This window comes from Oncorhynchus gorbuscha, linkage group LG01 (assembly GCF_021184085.1).
Source record: "Oncorhynchus gorbuscha isolate QuinsamMale2020 ecotype Even-year linkage group LG01, OgorEven_v1.0, whole genome shotgun sequence".
Classification (NCBI taxonomy): Eukaryota; Metazoa; Chordata; class Actinopteri; order Salmoniformes; family Salmonidae; genus Oncorhynchus; species Oncorhynchus gorbuscha.
Window position 1 is genome coordinate 39,083,017 of NC_060173.1, and position 15,819 is coordinate 39,098,835.

The 15,819-nt window shown below is 43.8% G+C and overlaps 2 protein-coding genes across 2 annotated transcripts; one reads left to right on the top strand and one right to left on the bottom strand.

Annotated features, from left to right (window-relative positions):
- Positions 1 to 86: 86 nt before the first annotated feature.
- exosc6 (exosome component 6) lies at positions 87 to 1,660 on the bottom strand. Its single transcript, XM_046352276.1, has one exon. The coding sequence runs from the start codon at positions 1,465 to 1,467 to the stop codon at positions 634 to 636; it is 834 nt and encodes a 277-aa protein (XP_046208232.1). The 5' UTR covers positions 1,468 to 1,660; the 3' UTR covers positions 87 to 633.
- A 337-nt stretch (positions 1,661 to 1,997) lies between these two features.
- aars1 (alanyl-tRNA synthetase 1) lies at positions 1,998 to 15,643 on the top strand. The gene is made up of 21 exons (XM_046352249.1): positions 1,998 to 2,119; positions 4,382 to 4,535; positions 5,032 to 5,220; positions 5,381 to 5,526; positions 6,046 to 6,237; positions 9,987 to 10,131; positions 10,222 to 10,367; positions 10,466 to 10,574; positions 10,853 to 11,003; positions 11,109 to 11,233; positions 11,708 to 11,852; positions 11,985 to 12,163; positions 12,425 to 12,538; positions 12,654 to 12,860; positions 13,171 to 13,355; positions 13,490 to 13,598; positions 13,780 to 13,893; positions 13,979 to 14,098; positions 14,329 to 14,415; positions 14,570 to 14,683; positions 14,810 to 15,643. The coding sequence occupies exons 2-21, from the start codon at positions 4,392 to 4,394 to the stop codon at positions 14,990 to 14,992; spliced, it is 2,904 nt and encodes a 967-aa protein (XP_046208205.1). The 5' UTR covers positions 1,998 to 2,119; positions 4,382 to 4,391; the 3' UTR covers positions 14,993 to 15,643.
- Positions 15,644 to 15,819: the final 176 nt, after the last annotated feature.

Consider the following 15,819-nt stretch of genomic DNA (forward strand, 5'->3'; position numbering starts at 1 on the left):
ATAAGGCTTGATTTGATGATATTGTACACCACTGTGGCTTAGATATGCATTCTGTTCTTAATAATTTCATACTTGTGAAACACGTCTTACCTTAATAAATGATTTATTTTTTAAATCTATGCATGGAGTCTGACATGTCAAAACAGTAAAAATTGACAAATGTTATGACTGACTTTTTTCTTATTTTTACAAAACATATTTTTTCATCTAACCTAGGCAGTCGATAGTGCAGTTCTAGCACACTATCATGGCTTGATGTGCATTCCCAGTAACACACTCGTGTCCCCCATGGACCTGCTCATACATAAAGCATCCTCCAGGCTGCAAAGGCATCATTTTCCTCCTTAACTAGCTTTAATGGTGAGAAGTGGATCAAAAAAAAGGGGGAAATATATGTGTTCTTTCTTTATGAAACATCGTCATTTGTCCAATAATCAGAAAATGGTTGTGGTAAAAGGCCTTGTCGCCATTAAAGCTAGTTGAGAAAAAAAATATGCCTTCACAGCCTGAATGGAGGATGCTTTATGTATGGGACAGTCCACAGGAGACACAGGTGTATTACCAGGAATGCACATCAAGCCTAGACGATCAGCTGCCTGAACTAGAGAACATCATGCAACACATTTCAGTCCCTCAGCTCTCTGATGGTGGTGCTTTTCTTCGTACTGCCTTGGACAGTGCTTGCTGAATGACAGGGTAGAGTTTGAAACACCCCTCAATGCATGTGCGCACATCCCCAGTCAGGGTGTCCTCGCCCATCTCGCCATCCGATTGTAGTCCAGAAATCTGGTTCAGACTGGGCAGAAATGCAACTGTCAGGCTTCCCAAATTCTCCCTGGATCCTGAGGCCAAGTTGTATCCATTTTCCTCCAGAAAGGTAGGGTCGATAAGGTATGTGGATCCTTCCTGACGGATTGAGCATCCAAGAACCAGATCGTACATCTCTATACCTGCGTCCGCCAGCGCCATTGACGCACAGGTGACTGCATGTGCCAGGACGGCGCCGTCGTTTTCAAGGACCATTACATTTACTTCAATCTGAGAGCGAGGATACTTCTGCAAGCACACTCCTGGCCTCAGGCTCTCCAACAGCATCAGTGACAGATCCTTTTCATCACTACCTTGAATCCACGAGCCTCTCTCTCGACAAGAGAATGGGGCAAATCTCATGTCAGTAATAAGTCTTCCGGATTTCATATCGGTCTCATCCTTGCGCTCAGTCTCTCTGGGTCCATACACACAGCAGATGAGCTTCGTGTTCCCAGCTTCAATGTAAGCCGAACCTTTGGCTTGACTTATCAGCCCACATCGGACAAAAACTGAACGGCCATCCACTTGACCACGCTGCCTGCCATCTACCCTGGCGTCGTTGGAAGCGGTGGACTTCTTTACCGCGTTTTTACACAGAAAGAGAGACGGACTTTGAGACACTTCTGGGCCACGTACCCTTTTTGTATCAGTCGGCATGGTCGGGGAATAGTTCTTCCAAAAATGTTACTTACTTGGGCCGCGTGCTGTATTTGTCCAAATACTAGTTATTGCTAACTGCTTTTTCTGTTCCGGTTGCTCGATGACTGTATGCTCGATTAGATCACATGGTACCGTGTGTGCATCACCAAATATCTTCCCCGGCCATCACATTGTGCTTGTAGTTCCTCCTCACACATCTACTCACCTTTACATACATTTTACATTTAAGTCATTTAGCAGACGCTCTTATCCAGAGCGACTTACAAATTGGGCCTGTCACTTGCTGGACTGAAGTACAGAAATTAAACAAAAATAAATTCCATAGCGTATAGAATACAGTACATGCATTCTAATAATATATCAGGAAATATACATTATTTATTTCCAATCTACATATTGCTCTATAAGAGAAAATAAATAGACATTTATATTGCATCAGCCATCGATAGCAGTTCGCGCAAGTGCGGTCGTGGGTTTGGCAATGATTGACAGTAAATTATAGCCAATAGAAACTGAGTACCAATGCAGTGACTATCCTGTCAAACCAATAGTGGCAGTGTAAATGCGGGAACACTGCATTTCACTTTGATTGTGCCAGCGTGGGGGTGTCAGTGCGAGCGGTGACAGAAATAAAATAAAGATAAACGTTGTGAGTATGGGAAATGTTTAATTGATAGGAGTACAGTTAATGGTGCCTGTCATTGTTAAAATGGTTAAAACAGCGGATTTATGTCTAATATAGCTACTTAATTCGTTCGAATGTCGCGTATAGCTGACGTTTTCATTAATGACATGAGAAAGGAGAATGGCAATTATTCATACACCGTTGGATTATGCCTTACTATGGTATTAACTAGCTGGGTTTAAAGTTATTCCCATTAGCTAACTATTTAGCTAGTTACCTATATGGGCTGGCTAGCTAGTTAACCATTAAGAACGAATGTATTGCTAGTCAACGAATTTGCAGAGGGAGACGTGGAATGACTCAATGTAACCGCCTCATTTTAGCATCGGTCAGGGCAGGTTACAATTGCAGGTTACAATTGCAACCCGACGCTACGTTAAGGTTTAGTATTGTCAATCATCGCCAATGACACAGCTTTCGAAGCATATGGCCCTTTCATCGTCAATAAGTAATAATTCAATTAAAAAAGATAAACATACTGCAGCAGTTTTGCACAGGTCAATATGGATGCCTCCATCTGACGAAACTTCCGCTATACACTTCCCGACTTAAAGCCGGTGTACACTACAAGATTTTGGCCACGATTTAGCTGTCCCAGACACTTGAGGTCGAAGACAAAATACCGATGTAGTTGGCGGCAGTCTTTTGATGTAATCGAGTCCAATACGCAATCTGAGGGCTATGGTTCTCGTCTTTGAGCAGTCAGACGTCCCTATATTTTAAACAGGTTTAATGTTATTTATTTATGTAATATATTTTTAAAGTCTTACTGAACGTTTAAGGTTACTTTGAGTGACAGTTCGTAGCTGCGTCCAATCGAATCACGTCATTGTTTCGCGGGAGGGCGTGGCTTCGACCACGTGAAAAATCTTGTAGTACGTGACCACCAGCGGTGCCACAGCGTTTAGTGTGCGCACCGCTATGTTGGCCACACACACAAAAACTACTGGAAAGACGGTCGTTTAATGTAAGATTCTTAGCGATGTTAGGATTTTGAAAGTCGTGTAGTGTCCACCAGTCTTTACACACAGGTGTTAGGAGCATGTAAGATAGCTAATTAGCACAGGTGGTCACCTCTTGGCTTCCATCTGTTTTCTCTAAACAAGCACTGTAACATGGATGGCATCATGTGAATCAATTGAAACTTTAAAAAAAAAATGTTATTTTATTTCTGGCTGATATGAAAGAGAAGGTACTTATGCTTTTGGGCTCTGAACAGAACTCCCCCATACAGAAGACTATTTCATCCAATTACTCTTATATGTAATGGAACTGAGAGTCATGATCAAGGGCTAGACCAGTACATGCCATTGGCTGTTAACCCTCAGAGGAGACACATGGAAGGTAATTTACACCAGCAGTGGAGTTTCCTGGATTATCAAGGATTCCACCTCAGGAAATAGGACCTCTGTTACCTTTTAATTAAGCTGTGACATAGGCTATATGTCCACACATGACTTGGTTTTACTTTAAAGTAAGGGCTAGCTAAGTAATCAAGTAATCTTTGAAAGTTTAAGATTGACTGGCAAACGTAAATTAGAATTACTGTATACAGCAAAATTAAAATCATACCTCAGAGGAGGTTCAGGAAATTGCTTATATATGCCATTTAGCAGACGCTTTTATCCAAAGCGACTTACAGTCATGTGTGCATACATTCTACGTATGGGTGATCCCGGGAATCGAACCCACTACCCTGGCGTTACAAGCGCCATGCTCTACCAACTGAGCTACAGAAGGACCACAAAAAAGGTACCTACCTTTAAAGGTAGTCATACAAAGAGGAGTGTTGTGTTCATGTGGGATCTTCTCCTGCCTTCCAGCCAGGCCTGCTATGAAGCTTCAACATTGAAGATAATGGGTCTAAGGCCTAGACAGACCCTGGGGCCAAACTTGTCATAAACATGCTGCATATGCCTATCCAAGGATGTGGAAGGCAGCTGCAATTAGTGTTTTATAGGTCCAGTCAGGAATGTGCTCTAAAGTAAACATGGTTTTCACATGAATTTGGTTGAAGCTGATATTCAGTTTTCCCCCCAAAAAAAGAAGCAAAACCCATGTTTCCATTTGCTTGCTATTCCAGTGGAAGCAAGGACACATAATAATTTAATTGCAACTTTAGTTTGTTACCTACAGTATTCGGGCCTGCCTACCCATACTTTCTCCCTCACCGCCATTTCATGTGTTTGTTCCTAACTGTTTTTGAACTGTCTGTGTGATCGTCAGTCCTTTCAGAATGGACTCTTTGCTGCCTGCTGCTCAGATCCGTGAGAAGTTCATCGACTTCTTCCGTTGCCATGAACATCAGTATGTCCATTCATCCGCCACCATACCTTTGGATGACCCCACACTGCTCTTCGCTAATGCTGGCATGAACCAGGTACGCAGCAATACTATCCCTTCCCCATACTTCCCCCCCTGGCATGAACCAGGTACGCAGCAATACTATCCCTTCCCCCATACTTCCCCCCTGGCATGAACCAGGTACGCAGCAATACTATCCCTTCCCCCATACTTCCCCCCCTGGCATGAACCAGGTACGCAGCAATACTATCCCTTCCCCCATACTTCTCCCCTGGCATGAACCAGGTACGCAGCAATACTATCCCTTCCCCCATACTTCTCCCCTGCAGTTCTGTAGAGAGTGTGGCTCTATTGGCTAATTAAAGCCTCAACTCGGTGGATGTGTCTTAGCACAGTGGAATAATACCCTCTGGAAGTGTATTGTTCTTAAAATGATGTCTCCTAAACTCATACATTCTGTCCATATTTTAAGCTTTTAGAATAGAATAGACTGAAGTATACTCATCCCAATTTAACGCTATCTTTCTTACCCACCCTATGTCTTTGTCCACCTATCCAACCTCCCCTTCCAGTTCAAACCTATCTTCCTGAACACCATTGATCCGTCCCACCCCATGGCCAGACTCAAGCGTGCAGCTAACACACAGAAGTGCATCCGCGCTGGGGGCAAGCACAATGACCTGGATGATGTGGGCAAGGATGTGTACCACCACACCTTCTTTGAGATGCTGGGCTCCTGGTCCTTCGGAGACTACTTTAAAGTAAGTCATGGAGACCGGATGTTAGATACGGTAGTAGTCATCTCATCTGTAATGACGTTGCAACATTTTAACAAGTCTCTCAAGATAGTGTTTGCGTGTTGGGAAGATTAATTGATTATATATCTCTTATTTCCTTTCCTGCTGACTCCTCTCCCTGCAGCACCTTGCTTGTACGATGGCCCTGGAGCTGCTGACTAAGGAATTTGGGATTCCCATCGAGCGTCTGTACGTAACCTACTTCGGTGGTCATGAAGAAGCTGGGCTGGATCCAGATCTGGAGTGTAAACAGATATGGCTGGACCTCGGGTAAGTGAGTTTCAGGAGTAGGAAATTCTTGGCAGATCGAATAAGGCCATTATATATCCAAATCTACCTGAATGATAGAAATAGGCTGCACTCTTTCTATTCTTGTTATTGTGGTCAGTAACACTGTGTTGGGTGATAATTCTCTCAGGGTACTGTTCCCTTTTCTAACCTCTAGACGCCACTTTGCTGGTTACAAAAACAGTCTTGTGAGAACAGTCATGTTCTCGCTCTGTGCTCATGTTCCCTCCCAACCTGCTCCTACTGTAACCTCTCTCTTCTGAGTTTCACCTGGGAAGGATTTATTAGTTGGATTCCATTGCAAAACGTTTTGTAATGTGCAATGGAAACCATTTAGCGTTTACTTTAGGAACCAAATTGAAGCAAACGGTACCAAACTGGGAGGGACCTTACATGAATTTATCCAATAGAACCTTTCGTTTTTGTTGAAAAATATTTTTTAAGGGAATATGACTAATGAATACACCCCTGTTTTACCTGTGTCTCCTCCCTGGGTGACAGAATGGACGAGGCTCGTATTATACCCGGCAGCATGAAGGATAACTTCTGGGAGATGGGGGACACAGGTCCTTGTGGGCCCTGCAGTGAGATCCATTTTGACCGCATCGGGGGGAGAGATGCAGCCCACCTGGTCAATATGGATGACCCCAATGTGCTGGAGATTTGGAACCTGGTGTTCATCCAGTACAACAGGTAATTAATTTATAAATGGCTGTAAAATATGTGACCGACTGACTTGATTGGGTCATGTAGCAAAATTTGAATGGTGTTTTTTACATTGGATAAAAGTAGACTCAGAGCTAGAAAATGGTATATCATACACTATAGTTGAGGAACAATGGGAAAGTAATTCTGTTTTGAAAGTTGATAAACTTGTTACTTTACTTTTGAGAAAATTGTCCTTGAATGTTTTGGTTCACCTACTGGAGAGCTCTTTGTCTACACCTATTTAGCAACATTCCAGCTTCTTAAGCCTCACCAATCTCTTTAAGGATTCACTTGTGAGTCCATGTGCTAAACAGTGAGTACTGTAGTGTACAACCAAAGATTTCAAGACTAAACGCTGGTTTATACTACATCTATCGACACGTCTGTCTGTATACAGTTGTCGCAGTGACATCATGAACATTCTATTGTCATCCAAATACAAACTTGTCGTTATGAAAACGTGTAAACATCAAAACGACAGTCTACATGACATCAGCAGCCTGGTGGTCCAAAATAGCTTAACTGGTGTATTTTAAAGCCAATAAACCCATCTGTTTAAAAAGGAATTTAGTGTACAGTGAATTTGGGAAAGTATTCAGACCACTTGACTTTTTCCACATTTTGTTACATTACAGCCTTATTCTAAAATGGATTAAATAAATAAAAACATCTCAAATCGACACACACCATAATAAAAAAGTGAACCGGTTTTTAGATTTGTTTTGCAAATTTGTTAAAATAACATACCTTCTTTACTAACATGTTCAGGCCCTCTGCTATGAGACTCAAAATTGAGCTCTGGTGCATCCTGTTTCCATTGATCATCCTTGATGTTTCTACAACTTGATTGGAGTCAACCTGTGGTAAATTCAATTGATTGGACTTAATTTGAAAAGGCACACACCTGTCTATATAAAGGTCCCTTTGTTGACCATGCATGTCAGAGCAAAAACCAAGCCACGAGGTTCGATGAATTGTTCGTAGAGCTTCGAGACAGGATTGTGTAGAGGCACAGATCTGGGGAAGGGTACTAAAAAATATCTGCAGCATTGAAGGTCCCCAAGAACATAGTGGCTTCCGTTATTTTTAAATGGAAGAAGTTTGGAACCACCAAGACCCTTCCTAGAGCTGACCGCCCGTCCAAACTGAGCAACCAGGGGAGAAGGGCCTTGGTCTGGGAGTTGGCCTAGAGCCCGATGGTCACTCTGACAGAGCTCCAGAGTTCCTCTGGAGATGGGAGAACCTTCCAGAAGGATATCCATCTCCGTAGCACTCCACCAATCAGGCCTTTATGGTAGAGTGGACAGACGGAAGCCACTCCTCAGCGGCAGGGAGTGGTAGACTAGTCAGGATCGAGGGAAAGATGAACGGAGCAAAGAACAGAGAGATCCTGGATGAAAACCTGCTCCAGAGCACTCAGGACTTCGGACTGGGATGAAGGTTCACCTTCCAACAGGACAACGACCCGAAGCACACAGCCAAGGCAACGCAGGAGTGGCTTCGGGACAAGTCTCTGAATGTCCTTGAGTGGCCCAGCCTGATCCCGGACTTGAACCCAATCGAACATCTCTGGAGAGACCTGAAAATAGCTGTGCAGCGACACTCCCCATCCAATCTGACAGAGGTTGAGAAGAATGGGAGTAACTCCCTAAATACAGGTGTGCCAAGATTGTGCCAAAGAACACTCAAGGTTATAATCGCAGCCAAAGGTGCTTCAACAAAGTACTGAGTGAAGGGTCTGAATACTTATGTAAATGTAATGTTTTAGTTTTTTATACACTTTAAAAATTATAACCTGTTTTCACTTCGTCATTATGGGGAATTGTGTGGAGATTGAGGGAATTATTTTTAATAAAAAATACATTTTAGAATATTAATAAAAAATACATTTTAGAATAAGGCTGTAACGTAACAAAATGTGGAAGTTACTGGGTCTGAATACTTTCCGAATGCACTGTATGTCAATCTAGCAAACCAGGCAACTTTCTGAACAATATATTTGTTAGTTTCTAGCTTGTAAGCTAGCTAGTAACGTTAAGTTGGTTGACTAGCCAGTTCTAATAATGACCATATCCTATAGCTGACAACGTCTTAACTTTACAGGAAAATGAACTCCCAACTAGAGGTCGACCGATTATGATTTTTCATCGCCGATAACGATCACTGGAGGACAAAAAAAGCAGATACCTATTAATTGGCCTATATATACAGTATACACACACATTTTTGTAATAATGACAATTGCAACAATACTGAATGAACACTTATTTTAACGTAATATAATGCATATTATAGGTGTTAAGGTGATTCCCCTAGGTGTTAAGGTGATTTAGCTGTTGCTGTCCCCATTCTTTCATCTTTATCACAAATAAGTCACCTTGCTTTCCCTGGTGCCAATTCCATGTAATAGTCCCACACTGGTGCTCTGCTTTTCTCTGCCATCTGTAAAACACACACACATACAGCTCTGAAGTGACAATGATACTGAAGAGTCTGCTTAGGAGACATACTCTCAACTGTTTGAATAAAAATAGATTAAGTTACCTGTGATGAATGTTGAAAACAACTAATTTCTATATGCAGGAAATCCTATTTTAATAATGGGCATGGTAAGAATTGACTACCTTCTAGCAAAATCTGAAAAGCGGTTCCTTCATTCATTTATTCCATAGGATATTTTTAGATTCACTTAAAATAAGGTCTGTTTCGTGTAGGCTTACACCACCTTGCCAATTTTATAACTGTGTAGATATCCATAGGACAAGGTAACTCTGATCAATATTGACTAAATATAAGCAAAAAAAAATTGTGGAGTGGAATTATGAAAATATGTTGACAAATGTTACCTTATCCTAGTGAGATTTACACGGATATCAAAACGCCGAGGCGGTTTAAGAATGCACGATACACAGACCTTATTTGAAGTAGATCAAGACATTCTCTATGGAAGACGACATGAAAGGTAAAATAACGAAGGAACCCATTTCAAGTTCAGCCGCAAGTTATTACAGGATTTATAACGCGTCGACTATTTATCTCTAAACCATATACCTTTGACTATTACGAGTCTGCTGCTGCCTACCACCCCTCAGCCAGACTGCTCTATCAAATCATAGACTTAACTATAATAAACACACAGAAATACGAGCCTTGGGTCAAATCCGGAAACTATCACCTCGAAAACAAAACGTTTATTCCGTTCCGTATTTTATCTAACGGATGGCATCCATGAGTTTAAATATTCCTGTTACATTGCACAACCTTCAATGTTATGTCATAATTATGTAAAATTCTGGCAAATTAGTTCGCAATGAGCCAGGCTGCCCAAAGTGTTGCATTTACCCTGACTCTGCGTGCAATGAAAGCAAGAGGTGACACAATGTACGCGTCTCCCTCTCTGTCACAGATTCCATGGTTGCCCTTAGTTTGAAGATGTAATCCGGAGACAGGTGTTTTTTTCCCCCAAGGCAAAACCAACTAGGCATCGAATTTTACAATTGTATTCGTATTTAAGATGGCATAAGTTTTTTTAGGCACATGAAAGTTCCCATGTTCCAGAAGGCATTTCTGCCATACATTTTGATAAATATTTTTACGTTCAAATGTATGTCCTGTAAAGTAGTGACACGCCTAGTTTTCTGAAACAAATAAGAATATTGTGTTTAATTCAAGTCCTGTGTAATGCACATGTGCGTAGATGCAGGATCTGGCTGAACCTGTTCCTCCCCCACCAGGGAGTCTGAGACAGAGCTGAAGCCCCTACCTAAGAAGAGCATTGATACAGGCATGGGTCTGGAGCGTCTGGTCTCTGTGCTGCAGAATAAGATGTCCAACTATGACACAGACCTTTTCATCCCCTACTTCCAGGCCATCCAGAAGGCAAGCACCACTACCAAACACTATTTACCATTACTCTCTGGGTGCTCTGAATGACCTGTCTGACAGTACCATTGTGGTTGTTCTGAACAGGGTACAGGAGCCAGGGACTACACAGGAAAGGTTGGTGTTGAGGACGTAGATGGCATTGACATGGCCTACCGTGTCCTGGCTGACCACGCCCGCACCATCACCATCGCCCTCTCTGACGGGGGCAGGCCAGACAACACAGGAAGAGGGTGAGTCCTTTTAACTGTCTGGCTGACTCTGGACTATGTTTGTGTGAACATCAATCTCTTAATGTGCACATTTGAACCTTCTCCCTCTGTGTGTTCAGATATGTGTTGAGGAGGATCCTGCGTCGTGCTGTGAGGTACTCTCACGAGAAGCTGGGTGCTCAAAAAGGCTTCTTTGCTACCCTAGTTGACGTGGTGGTAGAGTCCCTGGTAAGAACATCATCCCACTTCATGTTATTCACCATCTCTCCTTCTGTCTTCGTCCTTTCCTGTTTTCCTCTGCTGTCTCCTCGAAGGTGGAAAAATCTGTCATTCTGGCCTTGAGCAAGGCAGTTAACTCCCAACAACAACTGCTCCCAGGGCGGTTGACGGTGATTTAGAGCAGCAACCCGCACCAACCTAATTGGGTTGGGTTAAATGGGTTGGGTTAAATGTGGAAGATGCATTTCAGTTGTGCATCTGACTAGGTATCCCCTTTCCCTCTCCAGGGCGATGCCTTCCCTGAGTTGAAGAAAGACCCAGACATGGTAAAGGACATCATCAACGAGGAAGAGGAGCAGTTCCTCAAGACACTCAGCAGGGGGCGAAAGATCCTGGACAGAAAGATCCAGAGTCTGGGAGACAGCAAGACCATCCCTGGTACTGAAGGGCTACATTAGCAAATTGGATTAATTAGAAACATTTACCTTGTTGTCAAAACAAAATGCTCTTTAAAAACCCTTTTTCTCTTCTCTCCTTGTGAAGGTGACACCGCCTGGTTGCTGTATGACACATACGGTTTCCCCCTGGATCTCACTGCCCTAATTGCTGAGGAGAGGGGGATGATGGTGGATGTTGCTGCTTTTGAAGAGGAGAAGAAGGCTGCCCAGGTGAGAGTAGAGAAATGGTGACCAGTAGAAAAGATGGAGCCTTGGATTGGCATGGAGTTGATGTGGATTTTTTAATTTGCCTGTGGAGGTGGGAAATGTACTGCTTTGTGAATGTCTACAGACATGAATGCTTTCCTCTGTCAGCATTTCTCATTGCACTGTAAGTGACAATTGCACTGTAAGTGACAAGTGCCTTGTTCTGCTTATTAGATAAATCAATATTTATAATACATTACAGCTCCATTACTTGCAGTGTTAAAGCTCCATTCCATGTTGAGTGAAGGGCCAAATCACTTCAATAAGGTCATATGATATCAGAAAGCCAAATGGCATGTTTAGCCCTATCTAAATAATGAGTATGATGTTTCCACATAATGAATGACTGATTCATCATTGGTTTAAAGTTAGTTGAAAGTTTATTCAATGTAAATAGAACGGGGATTGGGCTGTCTCATCCATGTCCCTCCCATTCAGGTTAAGTCCCAGGGGAAGGGCTCTGGGGATGAGGACCACATCATGCTGGACATCTATGCCATCGAGGACCTTCGCAACAAAGGCATCGCTGCTACTGACGACATACTCAAGTACAGCTACAGTGCTGACGACAGTGGCAAATATGGTGAGACATGCGAATAAAATCAGCTCAGTTTTATTAACCAACTCAGAAAGATGGTTTGCTTGGTATTTATTCAAATCGCTTTCTTGCTTGTGTCTGTTTTAATCCCTGTATATTTCTCTGTGGTTGTCCCAGTGTTTGAGCAGGCTGTGAGCACGGTGCTGGCTCTGAGGAGGGAGCGTGCCTTTGTGGATGAGGTGACAACAGGGCAGGAGTGTGGGGTTCTGCTGGACAAGACTTCGTTCTATGCGGAGCAGGGAGGACAGAGCTTCGACGAGGGCTACATGCTGAGAGAGGACGACTCTGTAGATGATGTAAGGACCTACAGAGAGGACAGACCGGCCAGTTGTAAAAGCCATATTAGACATGAATGTTGGCAGCAGGTAGCCTAGCGGTTAAGAGCGTTAGGCCAGTAGGTGGAAGGTCGCTGGTTCAAATCCCCACTCGGTGGAATGTCTGTCAACGTGCCCTTGAGCAAGGCACTTAATCCTAATTGCTCCTCTATGTCCCTCTGCTCAATGACTGTAATGTAATTCTCTGTCTCCCTCTCACACCACATTTACTCCCTTCCTCAGAGGATGGAGTTCACAGTGAAGAACACTCAAGTCCGGGGTGGATACGTGCTGCATGTAGGAACGGTTTACGGCACTCTGAAGGTTGGCGATAACGTCATTCTGCATGTGGATGAGGTAATGCATCACTCAAAAGTACATTTTAATGACTCAATTTCATGATATTTTCTTAACTGCCTTGATATTGAAAAGTTATTACATCTCTACTTGTCCAAACCCCCCTCCTCCCCAGGCTCGTCGTAGGCCCATCATGAGTAACCACACTGCCACCCACATCCTGAACTTTGCCCTGAGGGAGGTCCTGGGAGAGGCTGACCAGCGTGGCTCCCTGGTGGCTCCTGACCGCCTGCGCTTTGACTTCACCGCCAAAGGTGCTCTGAGCACAGAAGAGGTGCGATGCACAGAGGAGATTGCCTGCACAATGATCCGCGATGCAAAGGTGAGAGGTCATAGGTCACTGAAAGTATGAGTAGGGGGTATGTTCATTTCTGTTTGATCAAGTGTTGTTTTCACACAGCTCTTTGGTTGCTGGTGTTATTGATCTAGGGCCTGTTGTCTATTGTTCTATTTGAGTATTCCTTGACTGTTTCCTTGCCTTATTGCACCTTAACATTCTGTATCGTCTCCTGTTTTCTTTTATACACTGTCACCCCAAGGCTCCTGTCATCCTTTTCTCCTCCTCACAGAATGCACTGTTTTCAAGCGTGTATTACCAAGTCACGACATCCGCTCCTTCTGTCTCTCTACAGCCTGTCTATGCCATGGATACCCCCCTGGCGGCAGCTAAAGCCATCCAGGGTCTGCGTGCTGTGTTTGATGAGACCTACCCTGACCCGGTGCGCGTGGTGTCCATTGGCATCCCCGTGGCTGACCTTCTGGCTGACCCCAGCGGCGCTACCGGCTCCTACACCTCCATCGAGTTCTGCGGAGGAACGTGAGTACACAGCTCCCCTTGCCGTTGCTTTACATAATTATATCTCAGGATTCAGAAATACAGAGATGTTGTTTGAGAATTTACTATGAGACTGTTGCTCGGTTGTATTCTGTACATTCTATCTGTAACTTCAGGCACTTGCGGAACTCTGGCCATGCTGCACCTTTTGTCATCGTGTCAGAGGAGGCCATCGCCAAGGGAATCCGCCGTATCGTCGCAGTGACAGGAGCAGAAGCACAGAAGGTGAGAGGACAGAAAGGTTCCCAACCATTAGTGGATGCTTGACATTCGTGTTCTACATTATACTACAGGTTCTTAGTCAAATCACTGGGTGATGATGGTATAGGTATCACTCTTTCATAACTGCTATTTACTCAACGGTAACTGACTAACTTGAATCCCGTCCCCACCCTGCTCTGTTCAGGCCCACAGGAAAGCAGATGCTCTGAGACAGTCTCTGTCTGCTCTGGGGGACAAGGTGAAGGTTCAGACCGCCCCCAATAAAGACGTGCAGAAGGAAATCGCTGACATGACAGAGGTGAGGGCTGTCGCAGAACATCCAGCCCTTAATGAGCCGTGTCCATCTGTGTGTTTACTTACTATGTCTCTGTTCTGTGTTGCAGTTTCTGGGCATGGCAGTGATCTCCCAGTGGCAGAAGGATAAGATGAGGGAAGCCCTGAAGGGCTTGAAGAAGACCATGGATGACCTGGACCGCGCCAGCAAGGCTGATGTCCAGAAAAGGGTACGAGAGAGGGTCCAGACATGGGGGTTTGGGGGGGGGGCAGACATGGGGGTTGGTGGAGATTTCTTTTTTTTTTTTTTAGGTATACTACTTTTCATAGAAACTGATATACTATGTAGGCTGTGTAGTTGGGGAGTATGCAGGTCATTCTATATGAATGGTGTTTTCCTCATGTTATCTGGTTCAGCTGGTCTTTAATTGCTATATTATCTCTGCCTCTCCTCCCCCAGGTTCTTGAAAAGACCAAGGAGATGATTGACAGCAGCCCTAACCAGCTGCTAGTAGTCATGGAGATGGAAAGCGGAGCCTCTGCCAAGGTAACAGCATCATTTTCTCTCCTCTACAGCCAACCCTACCACTCTGGAGAATTACAACACACCACGGCACAGATTATCCCTAAATTCGAATCAGAAATTTTTCTAATTCCACTTCTATTTTCTAACCCTTTCACTGTGTATTTTTGTGTCCCAGGCTCTGAATGAGTCTCTGAAGCTGCTGAAGACCCAGTCCCCCCAGACTGCTGCTATGCTATTCACCGTAGACAACGATGTTGGAAAGATCATCTGTTTATGCCAGGTGCCCCAGGTAAGCCATGTGCTCAACCTGTGTGTTTACATCCATTCACAGATTAGCTCCTTATGTGTGCTTAATGCAATGACCTTACATTTTTGTTGTGACAGTATCTTATCTGTTGACTTTCTCCTCTACCAGGATGTGGCCAACCGGGGTCTGAAGGCCAGTGAATGGGTGCAGGAGCTCTGCCCTCTGATGGATGGCAAAGGTGGTGGCAAGGATATGTCTGCCCAGGCAACTGGCAGGAACACACACTGCATAGAGGAGGCTTTGCAGATGGCCAACCAGTTTGCCCAACTTAAACTGAGTGAAAAGAAATAGAGGAGGCTGGGGTGTGGTGAATGATTATGGGGAAAGATCCCTCGATCCAACCCCACTGAAATGTTCCAGCTCTGTTCTCTGTGACTCTGAACTGGACGTTCCAGAAAATTGTATAGAAACATTCACCCATCCAAAGGTTAGAAAGGGAAGCGGATACAAGAGCCACCTTTCTCTGAAAGATGCATCTGCAATTTTAAGGAGGATAACATGGTTTTGATCCATGCACAATTTGATGGCTCCCTGCAAGATCTGTGGCCGAAGGATTAGGTGATCAAATGATTGATAGGTGTACGAAGATGCTACCCCCAACATCCTACCTGATCTGTCCTGAGGTAGATAGTATTAGTCCTCCTTCTCCCACTTTAACTAACGATGAAAATACTCAACGGTAAACTGCTTCAGTTCATTGCTTGTTTCTCTCTATTTCATTGGCCTCTTCCATGTCATTGTGTTTCACTTCCCCTCCCGGACTGTGGGGAGATGTGTTCTCTGCAGACTGTCTTTCCTGCCAGTTGTAATGTACATTCACAACAGCAACCGTGGCACCTGTCAGCGCCACCAGCTGTGTAACAGTTTTATTGTCTGTCATCTCAATATTAATGTAGTCAATTAATAATGAATTTAAATAAATGGGTGACATGACATTGTCAATTCTGTGAAATGCATTTTATTGCCACTTATGAACGTCACAATGCATTCATGTCTTGATGAATTCCATGTTGTGGAAGAAAAATACTGATAACACTTGATTTCTTAATTTCTCCTCCTACTAGTATTTAAATCTGTCTTCTCCTGTAGTTCATAGGTGATGATCAGATGACCTATTT

What these genes read in the sequence shown, in the direction of transcription:
- exosc6 (XM_046352276.1), bottom strand. Translation starts at nt 1,467, where the DNA reads ATGCCGACTGATACAAAAAGGGTACGTGGCCCAGAAGTGTCTCAAAGT.
- aars1 (XM_046352249.1), top strand. Translation starts at nt 4,392, where the DNA reads ATGGACTCTTTGCTGCCTGCTGCTCAGATCCGTGAGAAGTTCATCGAC. An exon ending in CCAGACAACACAGGAAGAGG is followed by an intron (nt 10,368 to 10,465) that starts GTGAGTCCTTTT and finishes CTGTGTGTTCAG; the next exon opens with ATATGTGTTGAGGAGGATCC. An exon ending in CAATGATCCGCGATGCAAAG is followed by an intron (nt 12,861 to 13,170) that starts GTGAGAGGTCAT and finishes GTCTCTCTACAG; the next exon opens with CCTGTCTATGCCATGGATAC.